Source organism: Podarcis vaucheri (assembly GCF_965113315.1).
Source record: "Podarcis vaucheri genome assembly, chromosome: 5".
Taxonomy (NCBI): Eukaryota; Metazoa; Chordata; class Lepidosauria; order Squamata; family Lacertidae; genus Podarcis; species Podarcis vaucheri.
Window position 1 is genome coordinate 18,130,953 of NC_138763.1, and position 25,235 is coordinate 18,156,187.

General features: G+C 45.4%; 1 protein-coding gene across 4 annotated transcripts in view; it reads left to right on the plus strand.

Moving 5' to 3' along the window:
• The first annotated feature begins 2,560 nt into the window (after positions 1 to 2,560).
• WDR49 (WD repeat domain 49) overlaps positions 2,561 to 25,235 on the plus strand; it is a 107,756-nt gene continuing 85,081 nt past the window's right edge. For 3 of the 4 annotated variants that reach the window (XM_082223986.1, XM_082223983.1, XM_082223985.1), the window contains exons 1-3: positions 3,358 to 4,703; positions 19,937 to 20,380; positions 22,087 to 22,263. In XM_082223986.1, the coding sequence (XP_082080112.1) occupies positions 4,581 to 4,703; positions 19,937 to 20,380; positions 22,087 to 22,263 (744 nt within the window). In that variant the 5' untranslated portion in view covers positions 3,358 to 4,580. Of the gene's footprint in view, positions 2,724 to 3,357; positions 4,704 to 19,936; positions 20,381 to 22,086; positions 22,264 to 25,235 lie in introns of those variants that run through there. The other variant, XM_082223984.1, reaches the window with a different exon arrangement.

The window sequence follows — 25,235 nt, forward strand, 5'->3', positions numbered from 1 at the left end:
CTTTCACATCCACAAAGGTTTAAAATATTATCCCAAAGATGATAGCAGGGAAAGGGAAAACTATTTTTCTTATGTCCTCTTCAGCCATTCCATTAGTCACTAATACACTGTGAAAGGGACTTCTCTCGAGTGCGACTGATGCTTGTGTCTTCTGCTGTGTGTGCCTGCTCCAGATGCTCACAGCCAAACTTAACCCCTGCTTGTCAGCTGTTAATAACTATTACCTTTTGAGTGCTTTCGGAAAAGGGCATTTCTTGGTTTCTCTGAAATGCTGTTAACAGCTTTTAAACCTCCTAGCTTCCAGATGTTCTGTATTTCTGGTAGCAACTGAGAGTGGTGGGGTGTGCAGCTGCTTGTCTCCCTCAAAGCACTGATTGCACACAAGTCTTATACATAGTACTTGGAGTTTGCAGCTGGTTTGCATGTTTCAAAGCTCTGCTCCATTTGTTATGCACACAGCTCTTTCACGCTGGAACTCATGGGGAAAGCCCTTGCCTCTTTTGGACCGCACAAAGATTTCCCAAGGTAGTTGACAGAAAAGAATATGAAACATTTAGTAAAATACATACAAGGCCACAACATATGCCAGAACTGCAGAATATCAAAAGGGTGTTGTGGATAATTAAAACTGATCTTCATTCAGCCCAAGTGGCTGTCAAGTCTTGGTTGAACAAGAGTGTTAAAATTCCACAATACAATTCACTCTGATGGTTGCTCTTGTCAGTTGCTAGTATAAAAGCTCCATAAAGTGCAAGCAATTTGGACCTCAGTGTCTACCCTTGGTTTTTGTTAAAGAATTGACATTTGTGCCTTTATGACATTTTCAGTAGGCATGTTTTTTGGGGGCGGGGGCGGCCTTGATGACCTGTAGTCGAGTTTGAGGTGTGAAGCAGCTGATTGATCTGCCACAACATGGGAAAGGATGGTTGGACTTGCCATCACATTTATTTCTTTTTGCTGGAGATCAGGTAACAAACCAGTGTGTGCCTGGGACCTTCCCCACATTCAGATGTTAGATCAGGGCCCAGCAGGAGTTTTCCTTGTGCCTGCTCAGTCCTTTGTTCTCTTGTATCTCTGCTATGGAAGTGAGAGCTGGACCATAAAGAAGGCTGATCGCCGAACAATTGATGCTTTTGAATTATGGTGCTGGAGGAGACTCTTGAGAGTCCCATGGACTGCAAGAAGATCAAACGTATCCATTCTTAAGGAAATCAGCCCTGTGTGCTCACTGGAAGGACAGATCCTGAAGCTGAGGCTCCAATACTTTGGCCATCTCATGAGAAGAGAAGACTCCCTGGAAAAGACCCTGAAGGCACAAGGAGAAGGGGACAACAGAGGATGAGATGGTTGGACAGTGTTCTCGAAGCTACAAACATGAGTCTGACCAAACTGTGGGAGGCAGTGGAAGACAGGAGAGCCTGGCGTGCTCTGGTCCATGGGTTCACGAAGAGTCGGACACGACTAAACAACAACAAATCTCTGCTTTTGATTGAAGTTTGATCTGATGATTTTGAAGTAATATTTTATTGTATTTTGAATAGCAGCTGCAGTTCTATTTGAGAACTAGAAGGGAGCTCCTGTCCAGGTTTGTTTCTCCCCTGCTTTCTGAGATGGAGGTGTTAGCCCTTAGTTTGTAGGGTGGGGACTAGGAGTAGAGAGAAAAAATCAATCCAGTATTCACTTAAAGCTGAATCTTACCAGTTTACAAAACTACATAAATTGATACACAGCTATCCTTCAAAAACAGTTCTCTAGCCAATATACGAAAATGAATATATTGGGGGAAAGTGTGCATAAAAGTGAAGACATTGGTGAAAATTTAACATACAAAAATATATTGCATCAGGGAAAATGCTTGCAAAAAATGTGTACGTGAGTCAAAGCTGCATATAAAAAGTTATCTGGAGAAGTTTGCACAAAAATGCTGATGAACCTTGATGAGGTTGTTTTTAAATCACAAAATGTTGAAAAATTGGGATAACTGAATTTAAGCCTTGAAAAAATGAGAAACTGAGAGCCAAAATTTTCCAGATCCTTTTATACGTATGATAAGTGTGCAGGCTTTCCTCCCAGAAGTTCCAAGATTCAAACCCAGAGCCCACCAGTAAAAAAAGGTTCAGTAGCAGATGATGTGAAGGACCTCTGCCTTGAGAACCTGGAAATCTGCTGTTGCTGCTGCCAACGCTATTAGTAGAACACCAATAAAATGAAACACTATTAGGCTAGAAGAGGAAATGGTAGCTCCCTATGTACGGAACAGCAGCAAACTTCAGTAAAAGAAATTTTAAAGAAGAAATTGATTGCATGGGTTTTGGTTTCATGGGGATATAGCCCAGTAGCAGCCTCTCTATGTAAAGCTTTGACTTGCATTTTTGTTTTGTGAACATCTACAAAGCCTTGGATTACTCTCAGCAGCAGGACAGAAATTGATCACAGCTCTAGAGGCAGCAGAAAAGGGATTAGCCTTTAAAGGTAGTTTTTAGGCCTGGTGACAGCAATGAAAGGGGCCTGTGATTTTAGTATAATTTGGAGTATCTGATGCATTGTGTAGGATAAGATCAAAGCATTCCTGTTTAACGGGGACGTAGCCATCAGAAAGAGCTGCATTGTCAATCCTTTCTCAATGCCCAGTGTTAAGCTTGGCTATGTTTTGCTGCACAGCAGAATAATCTTGCAGCACCTGGAAGTGGAACAGTGGAGTGCCAACTGACTAACAGATAGAGGTAAATCTACCAAAATGTTTTCTTTTTTTAAAAAAATCCCATTCTTCCACCCATCACCCCAGAAGTCTTTAGTCTGGTGCTGAATCCCATGTTCAGCCAGGTGATGGGACTGATAAAATTCAGTGGTCATCAAGCTTGTGACAATGACATCATTCTCCTTCCCTGTGGAATGGCCTCCCATCAGATGTCAAGGAAATAGACAACTATCTGACTTTTAGAAGACATCTGATGGCAGCCCTATTTAGGGAAGTTTTTAATGTTTGATGTTTTATGGTGTTTTTAATATTCTGTTGGGAGCCACCCAGAGTGGCTGGGGAAACCCAGTCAAATGGGCGGCATACAAATAATATTATTGTTATTATTTATTAAGGCTTGCAAACAGATGGAAGGCATTCTGTAGTAGTTGGGGCGCTCTCTCTCTCTCTCTCTCTCTCTCTCTCTCTCTCTCTCTCCTACCAAGGTCAGAAATAGGTTAAAGACTGAGGGATGTGGCTCTCTGGAGGTTGCTAGGCTCTAGCTCCCATCACCCCCACCCAACATGACTAGTGGTCAGAGATGATGGGAGTTCTGGTCCAGCAACCTCTTAAGGGGGCACCCAGTGGTTCATGTGAGTTTCCTAATGGATGTACCATATATAAATAAGCCCCAAAGAAGCCAAACTGTTGCTCAGAAGGCTCATCATATGTGAGATTTTTTGGGGTGGTTGGGTGGAAGGAGACTGCACATGGCGGCTACAATTTACTATAGTAGTAATCTCCACCTCTCCTGGCCTTCCATCTCCTTTTGTTTCTGAGTAAAGCAAAACCAGACCAAATACAACATAGGAGGTACTGGGTCGTATTCCGCTCTGCAAACAGACTACAGGTGGACTAAAATATGGATGGAAAACCTATAGACCTCCCAATGATGCTGGACTCCAACCATCCCTGACTATTGACCATGTTGGCTGGGAGTGATGAGAGCTGGGACAGCTGGAGGGCTACAGGGTCTTCACCTCTGGTCTAAAATTAGTAATAATTGTGTTACTGCCAGGATCCCGCTCAGTGCTCTATAACAACCATGCCGATCAGCAGCTCATGAGGGTTGCGCAAGCACTATGCCTGTCTGTGTGCATGCACCTGTTCAGAATTCAAGGCCCTTTGCTCTTCTGAACGGCTTCCAAGTCTTTAAATCAAATAGGTGGGCTTCCTTTCCCAGCTTGCTGCAACAGATCCTTCCTAGCTAAGCAATTTCTCCCACTAATTGGGAGGGGTGGAAAGGGCAGTTAGCTAGTGTTGTGCAAGGTTGCTAAGGAACGCTTGCAAACTCAAGGAAACTCAGCTACTCGAAGCAGTCCTGCGAAATGCCTATAGCCTCCACTCTGCACTCAAGAAAAAGGAGTGCTGGAGCTAATCAAGTGTGGTTGGGAAAGATAATGGGATTTTAATCTGAATAAATAGCACATTAATAGCAAACAAGGTAAGCAAAATGGATTTTCTCCAGGTGAACAGCTTCTGTTACATTTCCAGGAAGAAACTGTAAAAGGTTATAAATTTGCTGGGATGGATTCTATTTACCGTCAGAGAAAGCCACTTACGTTTTCCTGGCTCGCATACAGCATTCCAGAGCTCACATGCAACCTGTGAGAAATAAAAACAAGAGCATTGTGATCGAAGTCCGTGTTTTGTCCTTTTGGTTCTTGTCCATCCAAACCCTTTTTGACATTCCAGAGACGGCTTGCTCACCACAAATTATTCTGGAGGAAATTAAATTCTGAAAGGACATCAAAGCCGAGCAAAGAACCACCTTTGGAGATGTATTGATTGAGATAAAAGCAAATTAAGCACGAGCACCACATTTCCTGGGTCAAAAAAAGCCATGGCTGCTATTGGGAAGCAGCTGCTTAACATGGCTGAAGATTCTGTGAGAGAGAAAAGTACAGAACGACTTGAAAACAGGCTGACTATTCATGATTTTATGAGGATGCAGGAGTTTTTTAAGGTAAGTTCTCAAGTGACCTGAAGGGCTTTAGGGTTGTTAGGAAAGATCGCCTTTCCTATCATCATTGAGGTAGAAAACAAAGGGGCGGAAAGAGAGATCAGAGCAAGGAGAGCCTATTGGGATGGGCAACATGTTTCTTCCTAAGAGACACATCCCTTTGTGGACAAACTTCTGGGGACTACCTGGGCCAGGGATGGAGGCATAGTGGGCAGAGCAATGCACAGGAGGCTGGTTTCTATATACTCTCATACATACTCCTCTCTACTCTCTATCCAGATGCGTCAGAAGTATTAGCAAAAATTCAAGGACACATACCCACCATGCAAAAGAGAATGCAATGGGGGGCTGGGAAGAGGGGCATGGCTGGAGAGGGTATAGCCCAGGCATAGGCAAACTCGGCCCTCCAGATGTTTTGGGACTACAACTCCCATCATTCCTGACCACTGGTCCTGTTAGCCTAGGGATGATGGGAGTTGTAGTCCCAAAACATCTGGAGGGCCAAGTTTGCCTATGCCTGGTATAGCCTTTAGGGGTGCCCCTTAGGCCAGATAGAGAGGCCTGGAGGGCTGTATTAAGCCCCAAGGCTTGTGGATCAACACTTCTGACCTGGAGCAGTCACAACAAACTTGCATGTTTTTGCATTTTTTGCTGTACATGGAGAATGCCATGATTCGGTTGGGAGGTGCCCTGTACTTGCATTACTCTCCAAGTGGTGGTTCTGGAGATGCAAGCGGGTCTTAAGGAAACTGATCCAATGCCAAGAAGGGCAGACCTGTGCTTCTGATAGTTGCAAAAACCAGAAATCTACCAAGCATAAATCCCAACACATTTTGATCATAGGTTTGTTTCAAAAGCAAGACGTACTTTGAGCCAGGGCTCGCCACGTTGTAGACCCTGAACCTATTTTCAGTGGCAAGGCTCAGCTCTAGAAATGGGCGTATAATACTGGTAAACCGCCTTCAACATAGGCAGAGTGCTATATCTCCAGCACTTAGTGATGTCAGACGGCTTCCATCTGGGATTAAAGGGGGGGGGACCACCCTCCTGGTACCCACTCCTCAGGGTCCAGCCCGTCCCTGACAGTTGGCACGTTTTAGCTCAAGAGGCCTGTTTCTTTTCAAAAGTGTAATTAGAGAGGAGTCTGGGAAGGAAATGGCGGTGTTATATTTTGTAATCTATAAACACACACACAGGTGAAGCCCAGTGACAGCCTGTATGAAAATAAATGGTTGCTTTCGATTGTACCTAGCACACAAAAAAGGGAAAAAAATACGGCATGGATCTATTTTCAAAGGTTGCAAAAGCCAGAGGAGCAGACCAGCCTGGAACAAAAGCAGAAACAACCCCCAAACCTGAAGTGTGCCCCTGAGCTAGCGCTGTAGCCTCGTGTGGGATGGCAGGTTAACGAACAGTGAGAGCATCAGTCTCAGAGTGGAGCTGGTCCAGCTGCTCTGAATTGTTAGGCCCAGAAGGCCCACAGGTGCCATTTGCTCTCAAACTATCCTCAGAGGAAGCTTTTACGGCCCGTGGAATTAAAAGGCAGTGATGCTGTTGTTCTGCCGTCACTCAGTAATGGGTCTCTGAGCAGTCCAAGTGCAAGTGATGGGATTATGCTTTTTCGCTGGCTTTGCCTCGTCTGATTCTGGCAACCGGCTAAAAGGATAAAATGTTAGCTCGGCCTGTAAAGCAGAAGGGGGAGGGGTGGGCTCCCCACCTTTCTGCATAGGGCTGCATTTACTTAGAGGTTGCATGCTGGTGGGGCCCCCCATTCTCTGTCTCTCTTTCTCTGACTCCATTTTTTTCACTTTCTTCTATCCTTTACTACCAGTTTTCTCCTCCTTTCCACCTGTATGAAATTAAGGTGGCATTCATGTGGCTGTTTACACCACTTCCCTGACGTTCCCCTAACTGTTGATTGTTGATTTCCTCACGATATCTGAGTTTTCATACAACGTAAAAGCCACTTCCAGGAAAAGGATGGAACATAGCACGTGTTTAGCACTCGTTTCCATGTTATTTGATTCCAGCAGACCCCTTAACCTGGAAAACTGTGTGAGTAAAGTGACAAAAATTGGGGCACAATACTGGCTTTCATGGGGGAACAAAATAATAATAATAATAATAATAATAATAATAATAATAATAATAATAATTTATTACTTATACCCCAGCCGCTCTGGGCAGCTTCCAACAGAATATTAAAAAATAGCGAAACATCAGATGTTAAAAACTTCCCAATACAGGGCTGCCTACACAGAAGTGGTGCAGTAGTAGTGCCATTGTCCTATGACATTGGTTGCTGAATGAAATTTAGCACGACATGTCAATATACTGGTCCAAAAGCCACAACCCCATAATACAACAGGTTCTGCAGTGTGAAATAAATGTTATCAAGCAGAACAGAAGCACTATTATAATCAGGGAAACCAACACAGTATTCCCCAAATCTGAATGTAGTCTAGGCTGAGAGGTTGCAGGTTGCCCACAAAAACTCTGGTTTGGTAGCACCTGACTTTTCAGTAATGCTGCCTCCTGGGGACCTTTCAGCCAACAGTTCCTGATTTCCTGTTCTTTATGTGCTTTTCCCTGATCCTGCCTGTGAAGTGGAAAGGGAACAAGCAAACTGTTGTCGAAGATGCTTACGTTTCTGTGGAAAATAGTATTATTCATTAAAAGAATAAAATGGGGGAAGCTGCATACGCATAATCTGAACAAAGCCAGTCATTGGCGTCACAATAATTTTGCGATTCTAACCAAGAAAGCTGCGTGAGGTACTAGGCAGAAAACTCTGCTCACCAGTAGGGATGTTGCTAACATGTTTAATTATCTGTTTTGGGGATATGAATTTGGTCTGGTATGTGAATTTGGATGTCTTTCCAACTGAACATCATTTCTTAAGAAGTTCCTCTCCAGCTGAGAATTTGTTAATTGGTGAGTTTTCACTTGCTCCTCAATATATCGTCTGTTTTTTTGGTCCAAGTCCTTGAGACTAATCACAACTAGGATGGACTAGTGCTGTGCCAAAGCCCATGGAAACCTAAAGCCTTCTCCCTACAGATATAGAAAGAAGAGAACTGAAGGCTTCTGGAGGCAACTTAGGTGCTCAAGCGCAGAGAGAGAAGCAGTGAGATAGTAGAGACAGAATTTAAATAAGAGAACATGATCAGACTACCCAAACCTGGGATTTTGCAGGAAAAGAAGCTCCACATCTTGAAAGTGGAGCCAGCTCAAAGGGAAGAGCCACATGGAATGGAGGTCAACAAAGACCAGTGTTAACATACATACCTGGAACAGTTCCCAGGATTCTTCGGGAGAAGCCATGACTAACAAGAGTGGCCTAAGTGTGCTTTAAATGTCGATGTCACCATAGGAAGCTGCCTTATAGTGAGTGAGATGGTTGGCCCATTTAGCTGAGTACTGTCTTTATCAGGTATGTGGAATTTGTGGCTTTCCATACGTGGTTTGACTCCAACTCCTGTCAAACCCAGCCAGCTTGGCCAATGGTCACAGATGATGGCAGGCAATATCTGGAAGACTACAGGTTCCCAACCTCAGATCTACACTCAGTGTTGGTTCCTCTCCAGGGTTTCCAGATGGGTTTCCTCCAGACCTACCTGGAAGATACCAGGGATTGGTTGAGTTTGGCCCATTTTGCACGCAAAGCATGGGCCTTACCACCCAGCTACACCCCTCCCAAAACATGTCTCTCCCATATCGGTTTCTGCAGCCACAGCAGCGGCTGCAACCTTCCAAGAGTTTGACTTTACCCCCAAAGGCGCACTCCTCCATTGTCTCCCGAGACAAACGGATGCCGGCCCTTCCAGAATAATGCTCCATACTGAAGCAGAATATCTCAGTGAGCTCAAGGTATGAAAAGCAAATGACTACGGCTAGTTTATTAGCAAAAGTTCTGCAATGTCAAGCAATGCATGTACCCACGAGCATCAACACAGACAGAGACATGCACCCTGGCTGACTCTTCCATGGGTTCTTGTTCCATTCCTTGCTATTCTACCAGCACAAGTCACTTCTCTCGGAATGGGTGCTGACGGGTGCAGGGAGGAGATGCGTATGTCCTTTGATCTGGCCTTATCTGCCGCTGTAGTGTAGAAGTAGTACAATTGCAAGACCTCTTGCACTAACCTGCACCTCTGTAAGAGAGCGGAGAAGCAGCAAAAGCTTGACAGGCCAAGCTTTTGATCTCTAATTACTGTAGCATGTCAGGCCTGTGGTTTAAATTGGGTCTAATTGAGGTGATTGTGATTACAATAGCTTGCCTTCCACGAGCTGCCCTTTTCCCCTCTGCCAGCCGTTCTGCTAATGGGAGCTGACGGCATCCATATATAGCGGACTGTATCTTGGCAGGAAATGAGAGGAACGTGGCTTGCATCTCTTTTTTGAGCAAGACATGGGGGGGCAGGCGGTTCGACGAGGTGACGGACCCTTTTCACGGTCAGCTTCGTTTTGGAGCTGCATGCACTGCTTTGATTTTGCAAAGAGAAAGATCTTCCGTTGGACAAACGAAAAGGAGAGGTCTCGTTTCTGAGCTTCAACGGAGCAAGCGACTTGTCGTTTCCTCACTGACAGATCACTTTCAGATCACCTGCAGGGCTCTTGCTCAATCGTTTATGCGATCGCCGGCTTTTCCATGGAAAAAAGAATTGGCAGGAGGTGGGAGCAGGGGGGTTTCCTTCACATGAAATGATGAAAACCTCAGATCTGCCAGTGGGTACACAAAGCTGCTTATTGGGGAGTGCTGCCAGCTGCTGGCAGCAGAAATCAGGGTTGCCAACTGATTATTTCTCCATCTCGCAACAGTGGCATAACAAGCATAGTATCAACCCTTTCCCTATGCAGCGACAGGGAACTTCAGGTGCCACATTTCTGATTGGTGGGCAGGTGTTAACGAAGTACAGTGGTATCTCAGGTTACATATGCTTCAGGATGAGAACAGAAATTGTGCTCCGGCAGCACGGCAGCAGCGGGAGGCCCCATTAGCTAAAGTGGTACCTCAGATTAAGAACAGTTTCAGGTTAAGAACGGACCTCCAGAACGAATTAAGTTCTTAACCCGAGGTACCGCTGTATCAGCAGAGAAAAATGCTAGCAACCCTTGGTGCAGTGTTTCCCAAAGTGGGCAACAAAGTGTTGGATCAATCAATCAACCTCTGGTGAATGATTTAGAACAGGGGTCAGCAAACTTTTCCAGCAGGGGGCCAGACCCCTGTCCCTCAGACTTTGTGGGGGGCCAGACTATATCTTGAAAAAAAAACAATGAACGAATTCCTATGCCCCACAAATAACCTAGAGATGCATTTTAAATAAAAGGACACATTCTACTCATGTAAAAACCCGCTGATTCCCAGACCGTTCACGGGCCAGATTAAGAAGGTGATTGGGCCGGATCTGGCCCCCGAGCCTTAGTTTGCCTACCCATGATTTAGAAGGATTGGGTCTGGCATCACTTTGACTGTGCGTCTGTGCCAGTATCCATACACAGCAGAGTTACATCTCAATGCAGCTCCTTCCTTGGAAGCGTATTTGGGGTTGAAGGTACACACAGTCGGCAATAAACACTCATGGACGCCATAAGGATTCAGCCAAGTGTAGAGGTTTACTTGACAGGCATATAAAAGCATATTGGTAGCAAATATATACAGACATTCACCAATGCTGTGGTCAAGGCATGTTTAGAATCCACAACAAGATCCCAAGGCGCTCTCTCTGCTTCTCTCACCACAAGACGCAAACAAGAGATTCACAACAAGTTGCAACAAGTTACACAGAACCGTTATCAGTACTTCCTGTCTCACTGCAGAAGTCCAAAGAACAGTTCCCACAGAAAACGTCCTTGCATAGACAAAACAATCTCAGCCTTCTGCTGCTTCTTGAAACTTCTCTGTTCTTCTCTGTTTCTGGAACAAATGATTCTCTCGCACACAGAGAGAATATCCAACATAACTTCCCCTGGGGGGCGCTGGAATGATCCTGGGGTGGCATCAGCGTCAATATTAGCCTCAGGTGAAGTTGGGAGGCATTGAATAAAAAAAAGGGGTGTGGAAACATAAAGAAAGAGAAGAAAATTACATACCTTCCAACATTTCTGTGATCAGGCCCACCTCCCAAAATCAATCACATGATGCTGTGCACACTATTCATTTGAATGGCAATGCCCATCAGTTTTGGGGGGCCTGGCCCCCTCAAATATTTTATTGGTGGGGTGAAGACTTCTTGGGCTTTAGGAGTTGGCTCCTATGTCTCTGATGAAAATAGGGACGTCCTATTCCATCATCATTATCATCATCATCAGCATCATCATTTTATTATTGCTCCAGCCACTCTGGGTGGCATCCAGCATATATAAAAACATAATAAAACATTAAACATTTTTTTAAAAAAACACTATACTGGGCTGCCTTCAGGTGTCTTCTAAAGGTTGTATAGCTACTTATCTCCTTAGCTTGAGGGTTGCATAACTCCATACCGTCCAATATTTCTCCAATTAAAATAGGGACGTCCCCAAAAAAGTGGGACATTCTGGGATCAAATCAGAAACCAGGGTGGCTTCTGTAAATCCGGGACAGTCCCTGGAAAATGGGGACACTTGGAGGGTCTGGAAATGGCTTACCAGGTGAGATAGCAGGTAAGGTGCTTTGGCATACTGGGGGGAAGAAGGGATTTGAGGTCAGCACAGTGCAAACAGGTGAAAATAAATGCCTCTTTCACAGAAGAAAACTTTTGAGAAATTGGAGAACAGATTTTTACACAGAATGTGTTAATTTAAGGTCCCTGCCTGTATGGAAAAAGCTGCTTGGGATCTCCTTCCTGCCTGCTCTGCGTTAGCATGTCTGCGGTTTGCTTATTCCATCAATTGCTTTATCTGGACAACTGTGAAGTCCCAGCATGCAAACATCTTGAGAATGATCACTCTCAGGCAGACAAATTCTACGACTCCTGAGTGTGATAGACAGTTTCATTGGCAGAATCAAAAGCCCCCACTGTTCAGACGTGGGTGGATGCAAAAGCCGTTCCCTTTCTTGGTGACAGCAGTTGCCGGCAAGGGCAGAAGGGAGGACAGAGAGCAGAATGGTCTCTCAAAAGCTCTGATTTACTGTTGTCTTCAAACAATCCCCGTTTGTATATTTTATTCTTTACTGCTTTTGAAAAACTACAGCTCTTCTTTGTGCATGGAGTCAGACCTCCTCCTGTCCCTCAAAATCACTCAAGACAGTGAAATGTATTTAGCCTGACTACTGTTGCCACCTGTTTTCCCCTGTTTGATGATCTCTTTAGTCTTTAACAAGTTTTGCAAGGTGGCGGAGGGGCCTAGAAATTGTTCGTTGGCAAGGAAAAATTAGGTATAAGAGGAGAATTCCTGGGTACAATCCTAGAATTGTAGGCTTGGAGGGGACCATGAAAGATCAACCCCCTGCAATTCAGGAATCTTTTGCCCAACGTGGGGCTTGAACCCAGAACCATGAGATTAAGAGTCCCAAAAAATTGCACTGGCATGATACTAACTTCTCCTCCGCCCTCTTCTCGCCACTCTTAGTTCTGGGAGACCAGGGGGAGAGGGGAGCTCGTCACAGCAGGGGGTGGGAGACACCCGTGCCTCTTCACCAGCCTGACTCACCTCTGCCTCTTGGCCTCCCTAATCTTACCTTCCTGCTTCAGCTTCTGCCTCCGAGTCTGGACTGCTCTCTGGTACAGACTCCCTCCTGCTGGCTCTGCAAGGTGATTCCATGGTGATTGTCCCAACCCAGCCGAAGGAGCAGCATTTGTGTGCAGATTCCCTGGACTGGCAGGAGTTGTGGGTCTATGGCAGCAGTGTACTGCAGCTGTAATACTAGGAAGTGCGGCTCCAGGACATTTTTCAAAGCAGGAATGGTGGTGTGGCGATCACACAGGGTCCCCGGACGTTTCACCGTCTATTGACCCCTGTGCCACCACTTTATTTCTCACTGCCACCACCCAGGCCCTACCTGGTACAATACTGAGTCCGGTCAGGATTAAATTGGAACATAAACTTCTGTTTATTTATTGCAGTTTAACAAGCGTGTGGTTTCATAAACGGTATCGGTCCATTACAATCATGGGTTGCCTATCCAGACGTATAACCTCCACTACCTGCTCTCACTCACTAAACCACCTCTCAGATATTTCCTTGTCTTCCTAGTTCCTAATTGTTCCTGACTCAGCTTATTTCACTGCACTAACTCAATCTACCCACAGACTCTATCCCAATTCACTCCCACTCCAACCAACCACCCAACTCCCTACAAACTCCCCCTTCACCCCTCCCAGAGCTAGTTTTATAGTCCCTCTGACTCCACCCCCGAGTTCTGATTGGCTAACCTGTTTAACTATTTCACCTCCAGCACTCTCATATGTTAACGTCACAGGTGGTAGTATCTGCCGGCGTTTCTAGTGTAATTCACAGACTGGACCCTCCTCCCTCTTGCAAGCAAATGAGGCAATGACAAGGCTTTCAAGTTTTCCAGTGACATATTAGCACAGAGAGGTATTGCACTGTGTACTGCTTCTCTCTCTGCAATGAGTCAGCACAACTATTTGCAGTTTTGGACTCTCATTGGGTGTGTGTCTATGGAGGCAAAGCTCCTGTGCTTGGAAATTTGCCACAACCCCACTGTGTAGATCTCCCGCCACTCCACTGGGCTACTTGTGCATTTTTGCACAAAACTGTATCTTGATTGGAGTCTGCATGCGGTTTGTAGCAATACAGTGGTGCCTCGCAAGACGAACGCCTCGCAAAACGAAAAACTCGCAAGACGAAAGAGTTTTCCGTTTCTGAGTCGTTCCGCAAGACGAATTTCCCTATGGGCTTGCTTCGCAAGAAGAAAGCCCATAGGGAAATCTCCGGGGACCTCTTTTAAAATGCTGGCGGTCGGGAGCAAAGACTTTTGCCCACCGCCGGCCTTCAGAAGAGGTCCTGGACCTCTTCTGAAGGCCGGCGGGGGGCAAAAGTCTTTGCTCCCGCCTGCCTTCCCAGGACAGCGGAGACTTCTCCGCTGTCCCGGGTGATCTTAAAATGCTGGTGGGTGGCAGCGAAACTTTCGCTGCCGACCCCCAGCATTTTAAAAGCCCCCGGGGCAGCGGAGACTTCTCCGCTGTCCCGGGCGATCTTAAAATGCTGGCGGGCGGCAGCGAAGGCTTCGCTGCCGCCCGCCAGCATTTTTAAATCGCCCCGGGACAGCGGAGGCTTCGCTGCCACCCGCCAGCATTTTAAAATCGCCCCGGGACAGCGGGGGCTTTTAAAATGCTGGCGGTCGGCAGCAAAGCGCTCCTGTCCCCGGAGCTTGCGGGGCGGGAGGTGGGGAGAAGGGCTTTTCTTCCCACTGCCAGCCTTCAGAACAGCCTTCTGAAGGCTGGCGGTGGGAAGAAAAGCCCTTGTCCCCCCCCCCAGCCTTCAGAAGAGGTCGGGGGACAGACTGTCCCCAGACCTGGTCTGAAGGCGGTTTCCATAGGAACGCATTGATTGATTTTCAATGCATTCCTATGGGAAACCGTGCTTCGCAAGACGAAAAACTCGCAAGAAGAAAAAACTTGCGGAACGAATTAATTTCGTCTTGCGAGGCACCACTGTAGATGTGGTCACAATTTCACTCTCTGCCACACTGATACATACTTTAGTATTTTGGTTGTCTCAAGAGTAAGCTGCTGTCCCTTGCTTTCAGGAAATATGTTTTGCAGGTATCCTTCTTAGTACCCCAGTGAAGTACAAACAAGCCGTTTTAAATACGAAGCGCTTTCCCAGCTGTCTCATTTACATGTATTGATAATACTTAAAAAAAAAAATCTGTGGGAGAAGCTGTTCTATGTTACCTCTGAGATTAGCATTACATTTGTATGGAAATGTGTAATTCGGCAGACGGAATGACCCAAGGGAGACAAAGTATTTTCTGCCTTTACGTTATTGTTAAATGAAGGGGTTTCTCTTTGCCAAGTGCCTGAGTATCTGTTACAAACAGGCTCTTTAGTTTCCACCTCCTTCATAAGATAGGACCACATACGGATCCCTGAGGAATTCAATTTCAGTGAACTGCAATGCAAAATCAGCCTGATCCATATCTCCTGCAGGACTCATCATGCACAGCAAAATGTACTTGGTTTTGCATTTCTCCAAAATGTGTGATATGGTTCTCTGCTTTTTTTTAAAAAAAAGTGTTTAAGGGGGATACAATGCATTTACAAATGCACACGCTGTCTTTAGTTATGCATCATGTGATAAAATTTGTAATAAGATATGCATTTGAATATGATGGTTAAAAGGAGGAGTCACAGATTGAAAACAGGACAGAATGGGCTTATGAACAGAAACGTGGAAAGTTGATAGGGGCCAGTAGTAGACCGATTGCTCCATCCCTAAATCCACTGGGATGTGTCCATTCTGTTTCTGCCCCCGCCTCCCTCGATCTCTTAGATTCAGGCACATGACGAGGGTAGCTCAGAAGGGGCCTCATGCAAACATGTGTGTGTGCAACGGTAGAGGCCTGGAAGGAAAGCTTAAAGCCCACTGTGACTACATGGGAGACAGATTGAGGAAAAGGAAATACGAATTGGCCCCTCCCCATCATTTGACCAATTGCGGCAAGGAGCAGCTAAAAACTAGATGGAGTCATAGATCTTTTTTTAAAAAAGTGTAGACTCACACACGCTGGCCAGTTGAAATGTTCGTTTGGGGCTTCTTAGAAATATGTAAAGGCAAGAAATGGGTCGGGTGAGGGCTACCCCACAATGGCGCCCATCTGTGTGATTTGGACACAGACCAATGACAGTGTGATCATGTTAAAGATGATAGCAGGTCCAGTGAGTGTGCCCCCCTCCTCTCTATGATCAGTGCATGGCCAGAGGGGGCTTTTTGACTGCTTCTGACACCTGTGGTGCATATTCTTAGCACCCAGTTTATTTTTATGATGGTAACTGGTTTAAAACTGTTTTTAATACAGTGGTACCTCGGGTTACAGTGGTACCTCAGGGATGCAGGTGGCGCTGTGGGTTAAACCACAGAGCCTAGGGCTTGCCTATCAGAAGGTTGGTGGTTTGAATCCCCGTGATAGGGTGAGCTCCTGTTGTTCAGTCCCAGCTCCTGCCAACCTAGCAGTTTGAAAGCACAAAGTGCAAGTAGATTAATGGGTACCAATCTGGTGGGAAGATAAACGCCATTTCCGTGTGCTGCTCTGGTTTGCCAGAAGCGGCTTAGTCATGCTGGCCACATGCCCCAGAAGCTGTACGCTGGCTCCCTCGGCCAATAAAGCGAGATGAGCGCCGCAACCCCAGAGTCGACCGTGACTGGACCTAATGATCAGGGGTTCCTTTCCCTTTACCTTGGGTTAGGAACTTAATTCGTTCTGGAGGTCCGTTCTTAACCTGAAACTGTTCTTAACCTGAGGTACCACTTTAGCTAATGCGGCCTCCCACTGCCACCGCTGCGTGATTTCTATTCTCATCCTGAAGCAAAGTTCTTAACCCGAGGTACTATTTCTGTGTTAGCGGAGTCTGTAACATGAAGCATCTGTAACCTGAAGCATCTGTAACCTGAAGCATCTGTAACCTGAAGCGTCTGTAACCTGAGGTACCACTGTATTGTGTTTCAGTGTTGGAACCTGCCTTTGGATAGTAGGGTGAAAGGCTGGAAACAAATAAAAAACTAAAAAATTAAACATCTGGCGTTTTCCAGCTGCCCTGTCTGTCATATTTAGCTGCAGAAGACCCAGTGAACAGGTGCAGGGACACTGGTATCTGTCAGTGGAGGAAATGCCATACACAGCTCGGTGGTAGAGCATCTTTTTTGCAGGCAGATGGTCCATTTCTAGGAAAAGCATATCCAGGAAGAGCTGGGAATGCTTCTGCCTGAAATCCAGGGCAGCGAATGGCAGGAAGTGTGGCCACTGCTGAGCAAGATGAACTCAATGGCCTCAATCAGAGTGAAGCAGCTTTCCATGATCCTAATAGGTAAACAAGGAGCCCTGCATGGTTAAGTCCTGTCAAAGGTGGCTAGTGGGTGCAGCGCTCATCTTGCTTTCAGGCTGAGGGAGCCGGCGTTTGTCCACAGACAGCTTTCCGGGTCATGTGGCCAGCATGATTAAACTGCTTCCGGTGCAACAGAACACTGTGATGGAAACCAGAGTGCACGGAAATGCCGTTTACCTTCCCGCCACAGTGGTACCTATTTATCTACTTGAAGTGGCATGCTTTCAAACTGCTAGGTTGGCAAGAGCTGGGACAGAGCAGCGGGAGCTCACTCTGTCATGGGGATTTGAGCCACTAACCTTTTGATCAGCAAGCCCAAGAGGCTCAGTGGTTTAGACCACAGCACCACCTGCGTCCTTTACCTTCCTAATAGTCACCCTCTTCTACAGACCCTCGTTCCTGCTGTCCATTTGGTGACCTTTAAATGCAATGAGTTGAATTTCTCAAGCATCCCTGTTGAAATGGTTGTGTAGGGACTTATAGGGACTTGTTGCATAGACTGTTTTGAAATAAGATTTCACTCAACGAGTTAGTGCCTTTGATGCTTGCTCTCCAGATGGGCTCAAGCCTGTAGCTGTCAATCAATCATGATACCGCTGATGTTTCATGGATAACAAGAAGTATATTGAGTCCAGAGGTTCTGGCTGTGCAGCGTTTTCAAAATCAAGGCTGTAAACTTAACTCTTAAAACAACACACACACCCAGTGCCCTGATTCATTTCAGATTCCTGTTTGCTGTCTATATATATATATAAAAGCGAAATAATATTGAAGGGGCAATGGAGTGTAATTTCCATTTTGAAATATTGTTTCATTAACATTCTATGTGGAACACGGAGATAGATAGTGCTGAAATACTAATGGGATTTTTTTCCTCGTTTAAAAAACGTGAAAATTAATTAAACTCGATTTCCCACAAAGTTATCATGGTGTTATACTTTAGATGCCACCCTCCCCCTCTGTGTATGAAATGTTAAAACCGAAGTGTCATTTAATTTTTTTTTTTACTGCTGTTCAGTTAAATAATTACAACAGTGGATTAGGAAGAGGCCTTTTATAACATAACAACATTTCTTATCCCCTTGCCACAATGTTTTCATTTGTGGATATGAGAAAATTCAAGGAAGCCTCTGAAAGAAAAGAAGAAATCCCCCAGGGAAGAGTGGATTGGATGATTATTAAATAGGATAAAGAGGCTTTTAGCAGAATGATCCAAAATCATTATTCTGACAGCTTTTCATCGGAGCATATGGAAGCATACCTGGCCCCAGGTATCTATATGATGAAAATGTCCATTGCAATCTGTTACCTAAGCAGAGGAAGCCAATTTACCAAGCATATTTTACAGAAGGAAATCGGCAGTTATTTATGGGGGATACAAAGTTGAGAATTGACTTGTCACCAACCCATAATTTTAGAGGAGGTTTGTATTTAGTTGGATTAGGTCCTTGTGAGTTCAATAAGGCTTACTCACGAGTAAGTGTGCATGCATAGGATTTTACTGTATTTTTCGCTCTATAAGACTCACCAGACCACAAGACACACCTAATTTTTGGAGGAGGAAAACAAGAAAAAAATATTCTGAATCTCAGAAGCCAGAACAGCAAGAGGGATCACTGCGCAGTGAAAGCAGCAATCCCTCTTGCTGTTCTGGCTTCCGGGATAGCCGCGCAGCCTGCATTCGCTCCATAAGACGCACACACATTTCCCCTTACTTTTTAGGAGGGAAAAAGTGAGTCTTATAGAGCAGAAAATACGGTATTTAGTTTTATTTAAGACATTCCTTACCCACTCTTCATTGCAAAGAGGACTCCAGAGTGAGATAAAAAATTAAAATAAATCTAGTCCCACCATACAAGTACTAAATTTACTTGTGTGGTTGCTTTGCCCCATGTATCGAATTGCCCTCTCTTTAAATTGCAGAACCGGCACTGTTAGAGGGGCCACATAATACTTGTTCTGCAACTGTAAGACATTTATGTTTTAGTGAAGCTGCACTCGCAACTTTGGAACTCCCTGCTTATTGACATTGGACAGATGCCTTCACTCTTTTTGGTACATGATAAAAAACCACTTTTGTTTAGGCAAACCTATTCAGACATGTAAAAATATCTATTTAATCTAGTTTTGGTTTATTCTTGATTTTAAAAACTTTAAAACCCTAAATGGCTTTGGCCCAGTATACCTGAAGGAGCATCTCCACCCCCATTGTTCTGCCCATACACTGAGGTCCAGCTCCGAGGGCCTTCCGTGGTTCCCTCCCTATGAGAAGTGAAGTTACAGGGAACCAGGCAGAGGGCCTTCTTGGTAGTGGCGCCTGCCCTGTGGGAAGCCCTCCCATCAGATGTCAAGGAAATAAACAACTATCTGACTTTTAGAAGACATCTGAAGGCGATCCTGTATCGGGAAGTTTTTAATGTTTGATGGTTTATCATGTTTTTAATATTCTGTTGGGAGCCGCCCAGAATGGCTGGGGAGGCCCAGTCAGATGGGCGGGGTATTAATAATAATAATAATAATAATAATAATAATAATAATAATGACAAGCAATCACCCAGGGTCAATTTTACATTGCCCAGGGACTTTGTGGGTTGTATCCAATGATTCCACTGAAATTTAAGAATTTAAGTTAGTTGCAGTCATTAATTTCACTAGGTCTACTCAAAATATGACTAGCATTGCATACAGCCCTTAGCCATATCCATTATTTCCAATGAGACCACTCTGAGTAAGACTAACATCAGGTACATACAACCTTGTGGGCTTCCCGTGGGCATCTGTTTGGCCACTGTGAGAAGAGGATGCTTGAACAGATGGGCCCTGCACCTGAGTCCAGCCGTCAGGCTCTTCTTATGTTCTGTAATGCCTCATGGAAGGCATCACTATGAAAGATACCAGCCCTGAAATGGTGAATCATAGAACTGTAGAGTTGGAAGGGATCCCAAGGTTCACCTAGTCCAACCCCCTGCAATGCAGGATTCTTTTTGCCCAACGTGGGGCTCAAACCCACAACCCTGAAATTAAGAGTCTCATGCTCTACCGACTGAGCTATGGAACATCCCCTGTAGAAAATGTCACTGATGGAGCTTTCAAAGCACCTTGTCACCACCAAACATGGCACTTTCCCTCACTTAGACAGTTCTTCTGGGTGCCATTGAGAAGTGGTTCACTGAATGAATTCCATGAGGGTCGATCCTTAGCACCTTGGCAAACTCCTCCTTCTTTCTTTGCTTTTCTTTCAAGCTCCCAGAATCAAATGAGAGCACAGGCACAATGACGAGAGAAGAGTTTGTAGACAAAATGTCCACAGCAGTTCGGCAAGGCACCAAAGAAGAGTACGGCGAGCTGTTTGACAAGATAGATTTGATCCGAGATGGCCTTATCGACTGGGACAAATTGACCTCCTTTGTGCTGCTTGAGCTGTATGAGAGAGATGAACGGGCCAGGCGATCGGTCATCCCTCACTGGAAGGACCTCCGGTTTCTCCCTCTGATCCACAAAGATGCTGTTCAGAGCGTAACATTATTGAAAAGCCCTATCAGCTACCTGACTGTGAGCAGGAGCGGTTTGCTTGGCTGCTGGGGAGAGAGTCTAAAGTTACAGAGGACTCTTCAGATCACCACAGAAGCTGTCAAGCCTAAAGACCTCTGGGTGACCTCTCTGGTTGCACTGCCAAATGTTAACAAGGTACGTAGCTGTGCTCATGGAAGTATAACAGTACTTCTGAAACCATGTTAGTGCTGATAATTTTTCATAGCTTCTCACAAATCCCATCCATGTTGGGAATCGCCTCCCAGTTGGAGGTATCAATCACTTACTGCCCTTCAGGACACAGAAAACATTAATTTTCCCTTCCAACATGTGGGCAATAGCCTAGTCCCAAGGAAAGGATGGTCTGTTTTCTGATACAGCTCCTGCTACAGCTGATGGGTAGCACCCTAGCCCAGAAAGCAGAGCCCTCCTATTCACCTAAACCCTGACTGAATGATGGGAAATGAGTTGCAAAGAACAGGACTGAGTTTAAGAGGATGCTGGGCAAAGTTTCACTTGGTGGGCTCCCCTTTGTCTTGGTGAGCTTATGTAGCTGTTGTGATAGCTCTCAATATTGAGCCAGTGTGGTGTAGTGGTTAAGAGCGGTAGACTCGTAATCTGGGGAACCGGGTTCGCGTCTCCGCTCCTCCACATGCAGCTGCTGGGTGACCTTGGGCCAGTCACACTTCCTTGAAGTCTCTCAGCCCCACTCACCTCACAGAGTGTTTGTTGTGGGGGAGGAAGGGAAAGGAGAATGTTAGCCGCTTTGAGACTCCTTCGGGTAGTGATAAAGCGGGATATCAAATCCAAACTCTTCTTCTTCTTCTTCTTCTACTCAGCATTTAAAGTTCCCACAAAGAGTTAGCTTAGGTTAGGGCATTGTGGGAACTTAAAACAGTGACTTAAGGTAGCTGCATAGCACTGCTTGGAATCCTGGACCAGAGTACGTAAAACCTAAGAGGCAGTGTGCCTTTAGGGAGCTGTCCAATGGTTCTAGGTTCTGAAGTTGGTCTTAGCAAGGATGATGCCTGCCTATAGTGCTGGAATGGAAGCTGATTGAGTGTCTGTGCCTGTGTGTGTGTGTGTGTGTGTGTGTGTGTGTGTGTGTGTACGTGTACACACAGCTCCTCAGTTAGTGGATCAAAGGACCAAGCAACTTTGCTGTGCTGAGCTTTTGACTCCAGCCTCAACAATTACCTCCTTCTCTATCTTCTTAGGCCATTGAGGTCTGTGTTTTCTTTCTTTTTGCACTGTAGGCACCAATATTTCTTGCCTGCCTTTCTGTAAAAACCTTTCTCTGTAGGCGGCAACAGGTCATAACATCAATAAAAACATAAAATCTATCTCAAAACTAAAATTAAACACAGCACTTTAAAATTCGCATTATGTCATATGTACAGGCAGAAAGAGGATACGAAGATAAATATATCAAGAGATGAATGAGAGGGGAGGCTTTCTTTCAGAAAGGTAAGAGAATGAGGGGTGATGGCAGGAGTGGGGACCTTTGTGGGCTTCCAGATGTTGATGGGCTACAGCTCCCATTGTCCCTGACCATAGGCTATGCTGGCTGGAGCTGATGGAGGTTAGGGTCAACCAATCTCTGGAGGGCTACAAATTCCTTATTCCTGGATTAAGACAAAGGCTTGAGGTAGATTTTGAGCAGGGGTTTGAAGAAGAAAGTGAGAATGCTCACAGGCAACAGAGGAGTTATTTGCATTAGATTGGAGACATAAAGGGCAACAGGGGCTAATGGGCAAGTCTTTTAAGAAATGAAGGCACTTTTGGATGGCTCCTGTATGGTAAACCTGGAGGAATATTCTCTCTCCCCACCACTAACTTTGTTTCTCTCCCACCCCATATAGGTAGCTGTCTCATTTACAAGCAAAGAGATCTATTTTGCTGAGCTGAATTCCAAACAAGGGTTCTCATGTCAGTATAGACTTCAAGGCTTTGGGGGAACAGTGATATGCATGGACTACTGGTACAACCCTCACGATGGAAACGATGCTATTCTGACAATGGGAGATGTCTGTGGGCAGGCAAGTATGGCACACAATGTCAGGAGAACATCTGGGTGGCCACAGGTTCCTCATCCCTGTTGTACTGGGACACCAGCTGCCTCTTGAAGAGTGCTGAGCTGTTAGTATCATGGAAGGTGTCCTGGCCTGACTGGATGCAGAGGAATGGTGGGAGACAACAGCTGGGGAAACCCCAAGGGAAGAAGGCTCAGAGCCAGGGGAGTGGTTGTGGGACAGTGATGAGTGGTTAGAGGGAGAAGAAGGAGCAGACTGGGAGGAAGAGGAGTCAGAAGCTGAAGAGGTAACAGGGTTGAGTGAGTAGGAAGAGGCTGTGGCAGAGAGCAGTCTAGAATCAGAGGCAGAAGCTGGAGGGATGCCAAGAGGCAGAGATGAGTCAGGCTGGTGAAGAAGCCATGGTGTCTCCCCCTCCTGCTGTGACCAGCTCCCTTCCCCCCTGATCTCCCAGAACCTGAAGAGGTATGCAGAGGGCGGAGCAAAGACAAGCAAGATGACAGAGTCTCAAATTGCTTGGGGAAGGAGGAATCTTAGGGAGCTGTAGGAAAGCGGTGCGTCTTGGTCCCCACAACTACCTCAGAGGGGCAAGTTCTACGGGGAAGAGTTGCTGTGCTCACTAGGCACGGCCTCCTAGACTGTCTTTCTTCTTTGAATAAAGAATTCACTGAAGTCATATGAGTTATTTCTGACCTGCTCCTGGTACCCACCCCTGTCAGAAGGCTTAGTGGACACATCAGTCAGGGAGCTAGAGAAGAGCTTAGCTATATTTCTTAGAGAAGAACAGAAAGTAATAGGCAATGTCCGGCTCTACCCAACAAAACATCTAGTGAGTAAAGTATGTAAGGGCACTATCCACACAGATCGAGCACTTGTTATTTATTTAGTGACAGTACTTGTTCACAGTATCACTGTTCAGGCAGACCTCACAAAGCAGTTCATATAAGATTATTCCAACAATAAGCATGGTGGGGTTTTTTTCTTTAAAGTTGAAATAGAATTGGGAGTGGGCGGGAAACAACTTGTATTTTTAAAAAAGAAAAATCAATTCTGCTGCTTCTCCCCTCCCCTCAGGGTAAGATGGGCTTTCAGGTGTCCCTGTAGCAGCAGTTGAGGAGAGCAAGGGGACACGATGGAAACTGGATGGTCACTCCTCCTTTTGCATTCCTCTTGCTTTTCACAAAATTTAAGTTATATACTGAGTCAGTCCAGTCCACCTTCAAATGTTCAATGGTGGAGACAGTGCTTCAAAACTTCCAACTCCAGGGAGATTTAGCTTTTCTTCTTATGTTAAGTCAAAAGTCAATTCATCCCAATTGCTTCTCATTACTCATATTCATTCTCCTGAAAGTACATTTAGCTGCCCAAGGCTTTGTTCCCTTCATTTGCTTTTAGATTGGTTTACCCTCCCCCTTTTGTCATATCTTGCCCAACTATACATGTTGGCTACCTATACATATTTAAGTTCTTTCCGTTGTCCTCTCCTAAGCAAATCCCGGCAGCCTCATTAGCAAAAAAATAGCCTTAGCCGTGGCTGTGAAATTCAAACGCATGCAAGTTATGAATTTATAACAAAGGAGGGGCTTTGTGTGATATTCAGGTTATTGCCATCAGTAATGGGTTGCTTTGAAATGCTGCGAGAGGTAGAATATATATATATATATATATATATGCAGGTTTTGGTGTCTTCGGGTGTCTTCCCGTGTAAGAGTCGGGGTGTCTGTGCGACGTTTCGACGAGGTCTCACTCGTCATCTTCAGGCTGGTGCTTTCGGCTTCTTGTTACTGGAACAGAGCAGAGTCTGGTGTTTGAGTTCCTGTAAATACTGTTGAGGGGTGTGGTGTATAGCCTCCAACGTTCTGGGCAGAGAGGAAGTTCCTAGATTAGTGTGCCTCTTCTTCTTTTGTTCCTAAATTACTTGAGGGATATCTTGAGTGATTTCATGAGTGATATTCTGAATACCACTGGGTGGGTCATTAAGTGTAGATTAGTTGCTAAAGCTTTTGTGTCTTGACCTCTTGAGCTTGTGAAGAGTTTTTCTGAGAAGATGGCTGTGCTGCATTTAGTTGTGCTCTGGCTTGGCTTCGTGTATAGGGGCGAGCTGTGGTTTTGTGCCTTGTGCCAGCCAGATCTGTGTAGGGATTGCAGGGGGGTGCAGCATCCGGAGGTGCCACTATAGTTTGGCTACTGGATGGAGTCTGTAATATGTCTGTGGAGAGGGTCTGGGTTTGGGTCTGGTGTGGTTGATTGGTGACGGTGTTCTGTGTGCCTCTGGTTCTGGTGTCGGTTTTTGTGGGGAGGGCTAAAGACAACAACCAACTCCCCTTTCTTGACGTCCTAATCTACAAAAAACCTGATGGCTCCCTAGGACACACTATCTACCAGAAAAAAACACACACCAACCGCTACTTACATGCACAATCACACCACCACCCTGCACAAATAAACTCCGTAGCCAAGACTCTCATCTCCAGAACCAAACGCCTGGCTGACAAAGACCACTTGACAACTGAGTTACAGAATCTCTCAAATGTGTTAATCGCCAATGGATACCAGAAAAACAGGGTTACGAAACTAATCCAAAAAGAAACACCCCCCAAAAACCAAGACACAGAAGAAAACAATGGCATGGCCCTCCTTCCTTATATCAAGGGCACTACAGACAAAATCAGCAAAATCCTCCATAAACACAATATCAAAACAGCCTTCTGCACCAACCAAAAAATAGCCCATATCCTCAGAAACCCAAAAGACAAAATCCAGCTGGAAAACCAAGGGGTCTATGAAATACCCTGCAAAGTCTGCCCAGCCACGTACATTGGACAAACAAACAGACGAATAAATGCACGTATCGCAGAACACAAGAATGCCGTCAAAAAAGAAGAAAAAACTTCCTCTCTTTTCCAACACATGAAAGAAACAGGACACGAAATTAATTTTGCAGATTCCAAATTGCTCTTTAACATGGAACATCACCACAA